Raw genomic sequence first — 17,126 nt, 5'->3', positions numbered from 1 at the left:
TAGTTATACTTGGAGCGCTACCAAAGATCTACTAGCAAAAAAATAAATCTCTTGGGGAGCAAAAATCCCCAAGCCAATGTTCTAGAGTCAAAATAGCATTCTTTTTAATAAAATCCTTTTTAATAAAATTGTTCATCTTCTGAGGAAGGTTATATCTATTTCTTACAAAAGATTTCAGCTTCACTAGTCCCTCGCCTGCTTAACATCCACTATTCTTTGAAGATTTAAAAGTTCCACACTGATTTCAAGAGCTCTTAGTGCTACAGAGTGGTCCACTAAAGGTCTAAAATACAGGATACTTTTGTTTATGTGTTTGCTTTTGGAAGTCTCTCTCTCTCTGTATACCTCTTTATTCTTTGACTGATGATTTCTTTAATGCTGTCCTTTGAAGGACAATGGATGGTGTGGGAGTTACTTGAAAAGGTACGTAGAATATTGAATAAAGTTTTACTGTTGAGGCAGAAAGATTGAAGACACACCAGGGATCGGTGCTGGCTTTACACTGTATGTCTTCCTTAGACACCAAAAGTGTCAAAGGAGAACTCCCAACATGAATTTACTGAGTTAGAATTGTATCCTGATGTGACACACGCATAGTAGGGATAAACAGGAAAAAAGAGTAGCTATCTCCCTACAGAAAGTAATTCTTTCTCTTAGGTCAGATCCCCACCGTGCATTTAAAGCACAACAACAACACTTTAACAGTCATGGCTCCGCCTTCCTCCCAGAATCCCGTGGACGGTACTTAGTTAAGGGTACTGAGAGTTGTACGATGACCCCCATTCCTTTCCTAGAGCCACAACGCCCAGAATGGGGTAGCCATTGAGGATCTGTGAGGGGAACAGGGGGTTAGAATACCTGTGGAAAGAAAATGCCTGCAACACTTCCCCAATACCATTTAAAATGTTGAGAATATGAGTAAAATGAGTATGTGTGTATGTGTAAAAATATAGCTATATTCATATCCAATTGTGTTTGCCTTTGAGTGGGAGAGACGTCGGTGTGGAACAGAGTTTGCCCCCCCCCCGGGAAATAGACTTGGGGTGCACCTGTGGCAGCTGGAGAAATGGATCACCCTCCCCCCCGACTCAAACAACACACTCTGATCACACTTATTTCAAACCTGATTGTCTTGAAAGTTGTAATCCAAAGAATACTGAATTTTCCCTAATTTTTCCTCCTCTTTTGCTTCTTCTTTTTCTTCTCCATCTGTCAGCCCTGTTTCAGCATCGTCATCCTTTAAGGCCTGCAAAGAACAGGGGCAACAATAGAAGTAATTAATAGGGCTACTGTACTTTCCAAGTGAAGCCCTGAAAAGCAGGCAGTGGCACTCAACCCTTATAGCGAAAGCCATTAAAAGCAAGCAGGATGGCACAAAGTCATATATGCTGTTGACATATATATATATTCAGGCTACTTTCATTGCAGAAATATCATCGTCAGCAAGCAGCAAGGAAGCAATGGAAAAAGGGGGAGGGAAGTGTCTTTTGAGGGTATTGCAAGCAAGAATTGTTTCAAAGCCTGAAACACAAAGAGAATGTCAACGTGTTGTTGTTGGGGTGGGTTTTGGTTTTGGTTTTCTTTTTTTGCAAAATCTTTGATTGAATCAAATTACTTTGTCCAGAGGCAAGTGTGGATAAACATGCTATTAAAGAGGCAAGGTTGCACAGTCATTCAATTTAAAACAGTTGTGCATGCTGTGAATTATTTGCAGTAAAGCAAAGTGCTTCTGTAGAATTACTGCTATTTAAAATGTCGCTATGTGACTTCTTCATAAAATGAGATGCCCAAACATTTCAATTTTTACTCTCGGTTCATGATGCATATGGAAGCAAAGGTATCACTATGCCATTAGCAAATGCATGGTCACAGAAAAGAAGACCCTTTTCGTTCTCTTTTTCTTTTCAACTGTTCTCAGTTTAAAGCCAGGCTGAACCAACTTGATTTAAATATACATTGACGTTAACACAATTATGGACAAATTTGTTGGCCAAAACAGCAGTTGTTTTAAAAGGTAGCGGCAGTGTTTACCAACAGAGAAAATAACAAACTGAAAGCATTAATTAGTTTCATATTAGAAAGCTCAAGTTTGCATCATATGTAATTCCAGTAGAGCAATCCTATGTGTGCCTACTTAGGAGCAAGCCCCACTGAGTTCAATGTGATTTATTCTGAGGCAAGTGTGCACAGGATTACATCATAAAGCCCTAATCAATTCAATTGGCAATTGTACAATGCTTACCTGGGAAACCCTATCAATTAGATGAACTTACCTCTGAGTAGACATAGTTAGGACTGTGATGCAGGACTACCTTTGACTAAAGTAAAGCGAATTGCAGCACACCCTTCTCCATTTAACTTTGATGGGAGTTACCCTCATATAAGTCATTATAGGATGCCAGCCTGAGTCATGTCTAACTTTAGTTGGAGTGAGCATCTCAGCATGTAACTTTTCATTCAAAACAAGTTAAGTGTTTTCTTTGGGTAGGAACTGAACCATCAGTTGTATGATCATATTAAACAAAGGCACTTGTCTGCTGGGCCACCATGGAAATTACTTACAGTACAGTGCAGAGCAGCAATGAATTAGCACCATCTAATTTACTCGTAACTGCAATTTGAGAATTCAATCCAATCACAAATTTATGCCCTTGCCTTTTACTATTAGAAAATGAGCTTAAAACTTTGGAAAGGTAGAGCATATACCCCAAAGTTTGGGGAGATGGTATATAAATTATCCCATTCCCATATAAATAAATAAGACCCCAGCTCGGTTTGCCTATATATATATATATACACACACATATATATATATATATATTCTAAGGTCAAAGATCAGATATCCCACACTTGCTTAATGAATTATACTAAGAAAAAGGGTAGATTAATTCACGTTGGCAGAAGCAGGCAGCATGCTGGCGTGGCTGTACTCATCTGACTCATCCAACTTCTGGTTGGTTGTCTTGCTGCTGCTGCCTAACAGCACGTAAGGAGGAAGGGGTGATGTGGCAGCGAGGTCAGTGTGGTGCAAACACATTGTGTTATTCCCCTATTTGCATTTGCACTGTGCCAGCCTGGATGCTGCCTCACCCCTCTGCCTCCTAGAAAGCAGCAGCAACATAAGTGATTGGAGGTCAAATTAATCTGCAACTGGCAAATAGGGTTTTATTTATTTGTTCCATTTATCAATAGACTTTAGGTCAGGGACCCGAGATCCTCTGGATGTTGATAGACTACAACTCCCATCACCCCAGATCACCAGCCATGCTGGATGGGGGCTAAAGGCCACAGACTGGTACTGTTCTCTGCTCTGTTGAATTGCAAGCATCTCCCCTCGCACACCAAAACGGGGCATCATCCTGAGTGCAAAGTAGGTCTTTTGAGTGCAGAAAGAGGTACTTTTAGCAGCTGCATTCATAACATGCAGATGCAGTGGCAGAAAGCTTCACCGGTTTGAGCTAAGATTAAACATACATTAGAAGGGTGAGGTGAAGCTATCGCCTGCAATCTATTTCCCTCGGTATACTGGCAGTTTTCTTGTAGTATTCCAAGTGTACCCCAGCTCAGAGTTGGAAATGGCTGGTGTACACTTACATCCTCATGGCTAGACATCAGAAGCAAATTTCTCAGTTACATTTATTTGAGGAAGTCTTTTGACGTACCAAATTCAAGACCCTTAATGCTAGCTGCTAAGGGACAACAGCATCATGTTTTGTGCCTGGTTTGAGGGCTTCCCTTAAGCATCTGGTTGGTGTGAAAGAAGATGCAGGCCTAGAGGGACTTTTTGACTGATCTGATAGGACTTGTTTTTTTGTTCCATGCATTTGGACCTTTCCCTTCCCTTCCTACTCCTGAAACCTGTCAATACACAACTCTTATAGATGTGACTAAGAAAGAAAGTGATTTCATTCCATTGTTGATCTCCTGCATACATAGTTTTGTTTTTTCACACATTCTATTAATAGAATTTGTTAAAGAGGAATTACTGTCATCTTTTTAAACAGCTGCGTGTTTCTTGTAAATTCCCACTTACAAATTTATTTTCAAGTTGTTTCCCCTACACACCACAGACCTTCAGGGGAAAAACTTAAGCAGCAGATTGGTCACCTGCAACCCAGTTAAACCAAACAGTTTGGATTTAAGCCAATTTGGTCTCACTGAAGTCATATATCCCATCTCCAGGTGATCCTCCAATTGGCTAATTAAGGACACCTATAATACCACTAAAAAAATCAGCCGTGGGTAGTGTCGGATTTACTTATAAGCTAAACAAGCTATGGTTTCACTATTTCAAAATTTTTCACTATTGATATACTTCTTCTTAATTGTATTTCAGTTCAACAATTACTTTGATAAAATACATATTTTGTTATGTGCAAATAGCTTTAGATACCTATTAGGACCATAAATTACCATATAGCACATATTCAACATAAAAAACAGTGGTAATTTGTTGTTGACAAAGAACAGCTAGACATATAAAGGGCCCCATTACCTTCAGTAGCTTAGGGCCTCATCAAACCTAAATCCAGCCCCGGCGGGACCTGACTGCATAGAGCAGTGATGAAGAACTTGTGGCCTTCTAACTGTTGTTGCCCTCCAACTCCGTAGACAGCTGGATTGAGGCAGGTGATTCTTTTTAGATTTGTCAGCAGCCTTCGATATGGTCGATGACAAACTTTTGGACCACTGCCTTGCCGATGTGGGGATTCAGGGTACAGTCCCACAATGGCTGCGCTCCTTTATCTCAGGTCGGGGACAGAGGGTGGTGCTAGGGAAGGAGTTGTCGCCGTGGCACTCCTTGGTGTGTGGAGTCCCACAGGGCGCAATTCTTTCCCCGATGCTTTTCAATATCTTTACGTGCCCCCTTGCCCAGATTGTCCAGAGTTTTGGGCTGGGTTGTCATCAATATGCTGATGACACCCAGCTTTATCTGCTGATGGACGGCTGCCCTGACTCAGCCCTGGACACACTGACCAGATGCTTGGAAGCTGTGGCTGGATGGCTGCTTGGGAGCCGGTTGAAGTTAAATCCTTCGAAGACAAAGGTCCTCTGGCTGGGTTGGGATGACATGGGTTTTGGGGGCCAACACCCATCTCTTGCAGGGGCTCAATTAGTGCCAGCTCCTTCTGTCAAGTGCTTGGGTATAACCTTTGAAGCCTCCCTTTCCATGGAGGCGCAGGTTGCAGCCACATTTTTCAATCTCCGCCGTATCAAGCAGTTGGTCCCTTACCTTTCTGACCCTGATCTGGGCACAGTGATCCGTGCAACGGTCACCTCCAGGCTTGATTATTGTAACTTGCTCTACGCGGGGCTGCCCTTGAAGCTGACCCAGAAACTCCAGGGGGTGCAGAATGCCACGGCGAGGGTCCTTGCCACGGGACCACATTCATCCAGTGCTTTACCAGCTGCACTGGCTCCCGGTGGAGTACAGGGTCAGGTTTAAGGTGCTAGTCTTGGCCTAGGACCCTCGTACCTACGGGACCGCCTCTCCTGGTATGCCCCATGGAGGACTTAAGGTCCACAAATAACAACACTTTGGAGGTCCCGAGCTGCAAGGTGGTTAGATTGGTCTCAACTAGGGCCAGGGCCTTTTCAGTACTGGCCCCGACTTGGTGGAACGCTCTGTCAGAAGAAACCAGGGCCCTATGGGATTTGACATCTTTCTGCAGGGCCTGCAAGATGGAGCCGTTCCGCCTGGCCTTTGGTTTGGACTCAGTCTGACCCTTATGTTTTCCCTCCCCTTATGGTTTTGATTTATGGGCTACTACTAAAATGAGGCTGCATTTTAAATTGCAATTTAACTCATATTTTAATTATATTTAATTAAAAAATATAAAAAATTATATTTTTTTCTTTTTCTTTTACGTTTTATTGTAATTTTATTGGTGTTAGCCGCCCTGAGCCTGGTTCTGGCTGGGGAGGGCGGGGTATAAATAAAATTATTATTATTATTATTATTATTATTATTATTATTATTATTATTATTATATCCAGCCAGCATAGCCGGTGAAGGACAGTGCTTTTTTCTGAGGGGACGCAGGGGTACCCATACCCCTTAACGTTTTGTGGATCTTTGTACTTTGGTCTATTAACTGTATTTATTTTTCCTGATTTCAACTCTAAAATGGTGATTTTCTTGAGTCAAAAGGAGAGTCCCCTTAAGCACTGGTGAAGGATGATGGAAGTTGAAGTCCAATAACATTTAGAGAGTCATAAGATCCCTGTCTAAGGCACAGGTAAAAGCATGTCTGGAAGAAGTGATAAATGAACATGCCGACATGGCTTGACTATAAGTACTGTGTTGTACATTGATTGTAGCCATCCTGCATCAAGCATAAGGCTCGGACAGTAGCTTCAGCAGCACCACGTCAGAAAACTCAACATTTTGCTGACATTATAACAGTTATGCTAGAAGTTTGCAGCCTTATCCTTGTAAGTAGCAATGCAGCTGGCAAATATCTGCCCCCTCCCCGCCCCCAGCAGGTGAAAAGCACCAGGAAAAAACCTCAGCAACATACTATCACAGTTAGTGGCATAAACGGTGCCAAGTCCCAATGTCCTGATCTAATCAAGAGACATATTTTCTGTAAAATCAAAGTATCTAGCAAGTGAGAACATTTCAGCCTGATGTAATTTTAATGGCTGAGATATTACATCTCCCTCTCCTCTAACACTTTGTGACCTAATAAAAGATCGAGACCATTGCTGCAATTATTCTTCAAGAAATGGGACTAAATTTTTGATAATTTTTCAGTGCCACTGTTCATCACTGATATAATTAAGTCGACTCCTTTCCCAAAGGCTGAGCTTCAGCAAGGATTCTGCTGTACCAATACATTAAATTCAGAGTCATTAAATCAGAACTTATTAGAGTGTTTCTCGGGTTGAATGTTCACCCCTTCCCACTCTTCTTACATGGGGTGGAGGAAATGGCAGCAGAAAATTATAAGGAGACACAGGAGGATTGCTGCAGACTGATAAATTGCAGCAGTGAAAGTTGTGATAGGAAGATGCTTCAAGAAATAATGGACCAAATATTTTCCCAGATACAGCAACATATTTCCAGAAGTCAGTTTAATGCAGTTCAGGGTTGCAGAGGAACTGCCCGTGGAATGCTACTCATGCTTACTCAGAAGTAAACCACAATGAGTTCAGTCAGGCTTACTCTTACTTCTATTTAAGAAGGCAAAGAAATGCTGTCTAAAAGTGCAAATGTGATATATATATATATATATATATATGCAGGTTTTGGTGTCTTCGGGTGTCTTCCCGTGTAAGAGTCGGGGTGTCTGTGCGACGTTTCGACGAGGTCTCACTCGTCATCTTCAGGCTGGTGCTTTCGGCTTCTTGTTACTGGAACAGAGCAGAATCTGGTGTTTGAGTTCCTATAAATACTGTTGAGGGGTGTGGTGTATAGCCTCCAACGTTCTGGGCAGAGAGGAAGTTCCTAGATTAGTGTGCCTCTTCTTCTTTTGTTCCTTAATTACTTGAGGGATATCTTGAGTGATTTCATGAGTGATATTCTGAATACAACCCCCCCAAATACATCCTGGACCTGACCAACCACTGCCTAACCAACACGTACTTCATCCACAATGGACAAAGATACAAACAGATAGAAGGAGCACCTATGGGATCACCCCTCTCACCGGTCATCGCAAATTTGTACATGGAACACTTTGAAACCAATGCTTTAGACAAGGCAGAACACAAACCCAAACTTTGGCTCAGATATGTTGACGACACCTTTGTAATTTGGCCACACGGGAAAGAAAAACTAGATAGCTTCCTCACACATCTCAACAGCCTACACCCCAAAATACAATTCACTATGGAAATAGAAGACAACAACCAACTCCCCTTTCTTGACGTCCTAATCTACAAAAAACCTGATGGCTCCCTAGGACACACTATCTACCGGAAAAAACCACACACCAACCGCTACTTACATGCACAATCACACCACCACCCTGCACAAATAAACTCCGTAGCCAAGACTCTCATCTCCAGAACCAAACGCCTGGCTGACAAAGACCACTTGACAACTGAGTTACAGAATCTCTCAAATGTGTTAATCGCCAATGGATACCAGAAAAACAGGGTTACGAAGCTAATCCAAAAAGAAACACCCCCCAAAAACCAAGACACAGAAGAAAACAATGGCATGGCCCTCCTTCCTTATATCAAGGGCACTACAGACAAAATCAGCAAAATCCTCCATAAACACAATATCAAAACAGCCTTCTGCACCAACCAAAAAATAGCCAATATCCTCAGAAACCCAAAAGACAAAATCCAGCTGGAAAACCAAGGGGTCTATGAAATACCCTGCAAAGTCTGCCCAGCCACGTACATTGGACAAACAAACAGACGAATAAATGCACGTATCGCAGAACACAAGAATGCCGTCAAAAAAGAAGAAAAAACTTCCTCTCTTTTCCAACACATGAAAGAAACAGGACACGAAATTAATTTTGCAGATTCCAAATTGCTCTTTAACATGGAACATCACCACAAGAGAATAATCATGGAAGCCATCGAGATAGAGAAACACCCTCACAACATGAACAAGCGTGACGACACGTCCCGCCTGCCAGACATCTGGAAATTAGCCCTCCCCACAAAAACCGACACCAGAACCAGAGGCACACAGAACGCCGTCACCAATCAACCACACCAGACCCAAACCCAGACCCTCTCCACAGACATATTACAGACTCCATCCAGTAGCCAAACTATAGTGGCACCTCCGGATGCTGCACCCCCCTGCAATCCCTACACAGATCTGGCTGGCACAAGGCACAAAACCACAGCTCGCCCCTATACACGAAGCCAAGCCAGAGCACAACTAAATGCAGCACAGCCATCTTCTCAGAAAAACTCTTCACAAGCTCAAGAGGTCAAGACACAAAAGCTTTAGCAACTAATCTACACTTAATGACCCACCCAGTGGTATTCAGAATATCACTCATGAAATCACTCAAGATATCCCTCAAGTAATTAAGGAACAAAAGAAGAAGAGGCACACTAATCTAGGAACTTCCTCTCTGCCCAGAACGTTGGAGGCTATACACCACACCCCTCAACAGTATTTATAGGAACTCAAACACCAGATTCTGCTCTGTTCCAGTAACAAGAAGCCGAAAGCACCAGCCTGAAGATGACGAGTGAGACCTCGTCGAAACGTCGCACAGACACCCCGACTCTTACACGGGAAGACACCCGAAGACACCAAAACCTGCATTCCTGTACCCGTGAAAATCTACGAAAGCATATATATATATATATATATAACAGCACAAGAAATGAAGCACACTGTAGTTGAATAAGATTGTGATCTTTTTAAAGCCAATAGGAAACAATTTTTCTTCTTCTTATGTTGAGCAGTTTTGGTAACTTTGATTTTATGCAAAAATGAAAGAAAAATATGTACATTATTTTCTGTGCATATCAAAACTTGAGCTTTCTAATACCTTCAGGCTTAGTATATATAGAAAATTGAGGGTGGGGTTTGAAATATAATCCTGCAAAAGAAAGAAATCAATTTGGTTCAGCCTCTTGATGTGTGTCAAAGCTATGTATAAATCTCAGCTGAGGAGCCAGAGCTGTCAGGAGACTAAATATATCAGAGCTTTAGACTAGGTGTGTCCAAAGAGCAAAATAAACCTACCGCAAGTGACAATCCAGAACAGTCATGAGACACAACATAGATAAGGAGGACATAGAAGGAAGAAATAAAAATTAAAACATCCACACACAAAAACATTAGTCAAACCATGGAGAAATGACCATTTACATAGATTGTACATTTGCTGTTCAACACCTTTACATAATTCAGATTGCAATCCTATGCACAATTTACCTGGGAGTAAGTTCCATTGAATTCAACAGGACTTACTTCTGAGTAAACATGCTTAGGATTGTGCTGTGAGACCTATGATCATCCACCCTTTACTTAAGTACGGTAGTTATTCCCCTAGATACTGATAATATTTTCTATACACATAAAAGTTTTAGGTTACAATTCTTACCCAGGAGTAAACCCTTCTAAACACAGTGGGACTTACTTCCAAGTAAAAATGTACAGAACTGCATCCTCAGGCTATAATCCTATCACATAATTAGGAGAAATCCCTATTGGACCAAGAGGGACGTACTCCTGAATAAACACATATAGGATTACGCTGTTGCAGACCACAAACCACTTACACCAGAATCCTTGGATGTACAAAAGCTTACATTTTGATCCTAAATACATTTACAGTCCTAAGAAGCCTCACTGATTTTAATTAAGACAGTTGTCAAGGACCCTTGCTCTGGAACTGAGACTACAACTGCAACAGAACGATATTGTTATAAGGTAAGAGCACTTCCTGCCTGCGTTCATCTCACATATATTTTTTAAAAACTAGTCTAATACATGTATTTATTTCTTTAAAATTAGCATGCTTTCTTTAAAATTAACAATGTGCAAGACATTCTGTAAAACGCAAGTGATATGATCTCTGTCAGAGAGGTAATACAGATGGGATAATGGTGAGCTGTCAGGATATGGTGAGCTGTCAGGTATGATAACATAAAAGCAAAGAGGGGTGTGTGGATTGCTGGAAGATTAATTGGCTCCATATGCTGTAAAGGGGAATCTATAGCAGGAACATCCAACATGGTTCTCTCTAGCTGTTGTTGGACTACAAGGCCCATCAACCCCCTACTAGCATGACTATACCTCAAGGATGATGGGAGTTGCTGTCCAACAAGATCTGGAAGGCCCCCTGTTGGCTACTTCTGACCTATAAGAATAGGAATGATTTCCTGGCAGAATAAATTTAGCGGAGTGAAGGCAGGAAAGGGAAAAGAGAACAAAACTATTCAATAAGGGCTGGTCTTACCAATCCGCAGAGCAAGGCTGCTGTCTCAGGCAGCTGATTTTTAGTATCACAAAGGAGCAGCAAACCATTGGTTATTTAGTGTGTAATTACTGTGCTTTTCACTGTCATAGATAGTGGGAGGTGCTTGTGGGATTTTCTACCTCAGCTGCCAATATGTGTTGACCAACCTTGGGTACTATGTACACATTGACCAGGGGTGGGCAGTGGGGTGGAGGGTAGGAGCAGATATTTGCTGCTCTGCCACAAAAATGAAAATGTCTTAGGCCAGTCCTGACTGGATTAGTGAGGAAGAGTAAGAAAAGGTAAAATATGAATTCAGAAGAATGGATGTCTATAACTATAAGAACTGGGTGTTTGTGGTCATTGCAGAAAATTGGGGAGGGAGGAGATTATGAAATGGGTCCTTTTGAATAAGGTCATTGTCATAGCACTTCTTGGAGTTGCAGCAACTGCTTGTGCTGTCTGCTGTTCTGCTGCCACACCCTCACATGGCACATGTGAGACCTAAAATGGCACACAGAGTACAATGCGGTTTGACATTTTTCAGGCTGCTTTGTGTCCTGAAAAGCCTACTCTTGCTGCAGAGTGTAAAAAGCTGGTTTGCACTGAACTCTCCTGGACTGTCAGATATAACGTAAACACCTCAGCATGTCGTAGCGAGGGAGCTCAGGACGTAATGGTGGTTCCTTTGCCAGAGAGGATTATGAAAAAAGTTGAAGGTCTATCAACAGTTTGCTCACATGGGCCTTGCAGCCCCTCTTATTTTAATTATGAGCTTCCAGGCTAGAAAACTGCATTATTATTATTTTTTGGTACAGTGTTCTTCATGCAAATGCGAACCTTTGGATAATGAAGGTTATGGCTTTGGATAATGAAGGTTACTACTCTGAATATATATGGTACATAAAATGAAGAGCATGTAATTATATATGTTAATAAATCTGTGTGTACCATCAACTTAAACTTGGTCACTTAGGATACATCACAGAAGAAGACTAGAGCTGCAATTCTACATCCACTTACCTGAGATTAAGCTCCAGTGAATTAAATGGGACTTACTTCTAATTAAACATGTATAGAATTTCAATGAACGCTTATGCATATAGACAAAAGGGGAAAACAATTTGTGAATAATGATTCTAGTGATTTGGAATTTGGGTGATGAGACAAATTGTCTCTTGCCCAATAAGAAGTGCTGAGCAAGTTTTGACACGTCCATGAAGTTGGAAAGAGCTGAAAAAACTACTCAGCTGATTCCCAATAAAATCAGCACTGACTTCAGCAGGATTAAATGGCTGTTAGTTATTCTCTTGCAGAACCAGTGTATGCTGCAAGTGTAATAGCTCCTTCTAAGTGCATAAAAGCATAAAAGTTACATTTAGTCACTTTAAAATGGGCGTTTCTGGTGTTCCAGAAAGTATTGGAGCTTTGCGAATATAACTAAATTCAGTTTAAAAAGTGAAACAAATACATCTAAGATTTGAAAAATCTTACATTTAGGGTTTAGCCTGCCACAGTTTGAACTGTTAATGTTTCTAGTATCAACCCAAAGGTGCATCATTAGCTTTGTGGGATATTTGTGTGGGGAACATGGTAGAAAACATACAGCCCATGGAGTTTTTAAATGAGACCTTGGGAGATGCGGGACTTCTAAAACATGTTGCTATTAATTTACATGCCTGCAAGCAGAACACTATAAAGCCTGGTTCAGAATTATCGTTTAGAATTGAAAACTTTATTTAGAAGAGCAACAATGAGCCGCAGTGAGCACTGAGCTTGTGTACCCCACCTTCCTTCTCTTTCTCCTTCACCTGCTTGCATTTTGGAACAAACCAGAGTTCTGCAATACTATGAAACACAGGAAACTGCTGTTTGCTTTACTAACTGGAGTTGAATCACGGCTACAGATTTCATTGTATTAAGTAATTTTAGCCCAAGATAAAATCATATTATACTTATTTTATTGTGTAACGTGGAACTGTAGCTTCTATTAAAGCAAAAGCTGGAAGCATGCCTCTCCCCCACATAATGGTGTATGATGGGGAACATACCTGAAATTTATGGCAATTCTATAATTTTATCTTCTAAATACTATACCTCAGCCTTTGCCATCCTGGTGGATGTTTTGGACTACAACTTCCAACAGTCCCAGCCATGGGAGTTGTCCTAAACATCTGGAAGGTACCAGGTTGTTGAAGGCTGCTTCAACAACTTTACATAACAATTTTTTAATCTCTCTTTTAAATTACTGATAGCATCCATTGTGTAAAATAACTGAAAGCAGTTTTATTCAGCCTCTAAGGATCCACATTTACATTTTGCCCTGCTCTCTGCAAGAACAGGTCCACACTTTAATGTTCTGTGTCTGAGTGTTCTTTCTTTCGCCCCAGAGCTTCCCCCACGAAAACCCACTCTTTAAAACTGAAGCACAAGAAGCAGCAATTTGGGGTTTTACACGAATTCCCCATTTGTTCTTATTTAACTTTAAGAAAGGGGGAGGAGAGCATTTGGACACAGAGTTTTAAAGCGTGGACTGTGGGAAGTGTGGAGGAAAGGTAAGGGTGGATAATCCCTAAGATTCATTTATTTCTTGCATTTAACAAGGAATTAGCAACAGACTTTAGACTTCTGGCTTCAGTGGAAGAGGCTTCTACCAAATTCTGTATGAATATACTATAACATACTCATATATTTGAAATTTTTAACAGTGCTATTATCACTTTTTTGGTCATTTATCCAGGCCAGAACAAATATAATGAAGAACACTTAATATATAATAGAATCACAAGGAAAATATTACATAATAATACAGAACAAATTTCACAAAAAAGATAACAAAATGTACACACAATTTATCCTACAAAGAAATGACAGATTGTTTCCATTAGTATAATTATCAAAGCATAAAGAGACTTTTCTACTTATAGTAGAGCAGTTTCAAGTTATTTCTGTCCTCAAGTGGAAAGGTTTGATCACAACTGCCATAGTAAATTCAGCAATTAAGAAGGAGCAAATCACAATTAGCATGTAAATGAGAAACAAAATCCTTTGCTGAAGTGAAATTAAAAGATCTGCTAAATCATGCTTTTGGAATGAAACTTACTGATTAAAGTTATTCTAGAATTTTAACTTATTCCGTGCCATGCCAATATAGTTTTGCAGTTATTCTGTGAGATAATGAATGGCGGCAACACAATCTAGCTAGCAAGGGTCAGGGAGGAACTAAATCTAGAAGAGTTATAGAATTGCCACCATCCAATGTAACTTTCTAAGCCTTTCTAGGTAATATCTGGTACAACACAATCTAAGTTTTCCCAAACTCTGCTTCACACTGATGACTATTACCACTGGGGCTTGGAAAACAGTGCATTATTGTATTATACTATATCGGGGTAGACAAGGAGGTAACCCCCTTTCATTATTTTCTATTCCATTCTTCCCCTTCCTCTTCCCATGGCCCTGCCCCTGTCCCAGCCCCCTTCTTTCATTTTCCCACCACCACAACTCTCCCTCAGAACACCCTTTGCTAACTTTGTGGAAGAGGTTATATTTTGTAGAGAATGATTTGAGCAGACCCAAGCCACTTCTCCTTGCCAATTAAAAACAGGAATTTTCATTACTTCAGTGTCCTAGTCCAAATATAAATGGAAGGACAACCTACAGAAGGTTTGGATGGAATTGTCTACATTTCCCCACCCCCCTAGTGAATTTTCTCACTGCATATGCTGTGAATAATATTTCCTCTCTAAGAAGCAGAATCATGAACCAGCCACTTCAGAGACTACCATGAGTGGAACTTATCCATAACCTATACAGTCTTGCTTATGGGCAGCTCCTTTACCAAAAAACACTGATATCTGTTTATACTACATATCAATATAATCTTCCTTTTGCATCAGATAATGTATGTAATCCTAATTTGAGTGAGTAGTAATTTTTACCAATTGAGTTCCAGTTCAGAGAATTCAGTGCATCAAAAACCACTCCCTGTGATCTGGAAGACCCGCTCTGTCATGATGCAATTGATTCTGTGTAAGAAAAGGGCAGTCCCAATAAAGGCATGGCAGGAAAGATTAAAATTCCAGGATATCAACATCACTCCTGAAACAGATTCTGCAATGTAAGTGTTGCTTCACATGTTAAGATTCTTTCCTTTCCTTACCCATAAGATACACCTGTTAAACCTGTGGCATTTGGAATACATACAAACCGACCTTATATTTTCTTTAGGAAAAAAATTGCAGTGGTTTACCCCAAAGATTCTGTGAATTGTTAATTTCGTAAAGATGGCAAGAATTCCCTTGCCAAAGATTAATAGCTCATTCATTGTACCAAAGTGCTTTGGTGGATAACTGTGGCCAAACAAGAGTTGTCTCTTTACTGTAGGTGGACATTAAGAGTCAGCAAAGAGTGCCAAGAACTATCAATGTAATCCTAATGCATGTTTACTAGGCACTAAGCCCCACTTAATTCAATGGCTCTTACTTCTGAGTCAACATGCATTTGATTGGGCTGTAGGAGAATAATCTTGTTTAATGAAGAAAAACAATGCACATTCATTAATATCCTATTTTAGATGTTCAGCAGCTGTGCTATAGCACTGGGGGGGGGGGAGATTCTGGGTTGTATCCTGAAGACCTCAAACTCCAATAAATGCTACATGCTCATGTGAATTTGCTAGAGAATATGTTCCATTAAAACTAGTGGAACATTCTTCAAAGTATTTCCTTGTTATTTGATACAAGAATTATGCTAACCCAGGCTTTAGCAACCTAATGTCCCCCAGATGTTCTGGAGTGCAACTCCTATTAGGGCTGATGGTCCAAGGCATTTGGGGGACCCAAGGTTAGCAAGGGCTGTGCTAATCATTTTCCAGTACACAATACTGCTGTCAGGCCACTGATGGTCTAATATTCAAACACTTTCACTCAGGTTTTAAATGAAACATTGCTCAAGAACAAGATATATACTTTACCTGATCTTTCAAGTTCTTGCCTAAATCTTTTACATCTTTCATGTTAATTGCATTCTTTCCTCCCTTTTCCTTGCCCTTCTTCTTGTTTTTCTTTTTGAACAAGCATTTCTTACACAGACAGAAACAGCAGGTAAGGACTAATAGGATTGCAACTATGGCTATGGCTATTAAGGCCCAAGGTGGCACTGTGAAGAGAAAACACACACAAAGACACAGAACAAAGTTTCACACTGTTAGTAAAAGATTAAGAGAAAAGGAACAAAGCAAAGAGAGTCTGCCTTTAGAAAATATATCTAAAAAACAATTGCATCTCCTAAACAAAAGAACTCCAGATTTCGTACACTTCTCTTTTATACTTCACCTCATGCAAATAAAGTTTATATAACACAAATATGAATTATCTACACAAACCAGTAGGAGACTGCTGTGGATAAACAATTGCCTTTCTATAGTTTGCCAGGTCCCCTGGGCTTCTAACTATGCTTCTTGTGCTGAGGGAATTATTCATTGCTGGCTTTCAAATCACCCCTTTAACCCACCTTGCATTATGACCTGGTAAATCAAGCTAGCTTCGAGTCAGCAGGAGCTGGCTGGGTACTTGTCTCATTCAGAGCTTCAGAAAACAAGTGCATGTGTTCAACACAGCCAGATATAATGAGCAACATTTCTCCACTTGCTGCTGCCTTTTCTTGACAGTGACTCAGATGCAGGTCAAAGTCGTCAGCGAACACTAGCCAAGGGCGATGATTACCCAATTCAAAGAGATCTATGTTGTTAGCATTCATATCTTCCCGATGCTCTTCATGTTTTAATGCTAAACACACACATGTGCTTGCGCACGTGCACAAGTCTACTTCAATAAATCAGAAAATCCTAAGCATTCAGTTTATCCATTCAAAATGGATATCCGGGCAGTCACTGCTATAACGCAAAACAACATTCACAGCAACCGTGATGAAAAAATTCATTTGATTTCAGCAAGGATCAGAATCAAAACCAGCGAAGAGCCTGTGATGAAAAAGTCAATTATATAACTAAACTTTGGTGTGATCACTATAATAACCTTTTCTATATGGCGATTAAAATTTCATTAAAATCTTGTAAAACAGGATTTAAGAAAAGCAGCCGTGTTTGCTTCCAGAGATGTACCCAGCCCATCAGATCTGCGATATATTCTGCCAAACAACTTACACAGAAGTCTCTATGATTATGCTTCACAAAACGGAAGGGTGAATAGAGCCTGACAGGTGGTGCCAGCG

At 40.6% G+C, this 17,126-nt stretch overlaps 1 protein-coding gene across 4 annotated transcripts in view; it reads right to left on the bottom strand.

Moving 5' to 3' along the window:
* Positions 1-17,126, bottom strand: part of SYT1 (synaptotagmin 1) — a 344,728-nt gene that overhangs the window by 92,480 nt on the left and 235,122 nt on the right. For 3 of the 4 annotated variants that reach the window (XM_082241023.1, XM_082241025.1, XM_082241024.1), the window contains exons 4-5: positions 15,868-16,052; positions 1,124-1,246 (exon numbers count right to left, since the gene is read on the bottom strand). In XM_082241023.1, the coding sequence (XP_082097149.1) occupies positions 1,124-1,246; positions 15,868-16,052 (308 nt within the window). The remainder of the gene's footprint in view (positions 1-1,123; positions 1,247-15,867; positions 16,053-17,126) is intronic. The other variant, XM_082241026.1, reaches the window with a different exon arrangement.

The sequence above is a fragment of the Podarcis vaucheri genome (genome assembly GCF_965113315.1).
Source record: "Podarcis vaucheri genome assembly, chromosome: 10".
Lineage (NCBI taxonomy): Eukaryota > Metazoa > Chordata > Lepidosauria > Squamata > Lacertidae > Podarcis > Podarcis vaucheri.
The sequence above is the reverse complement of the archived record's forward strand: the minus strand, read 5'-3'. Positions and strand labels throughout refer to the sequence as shown.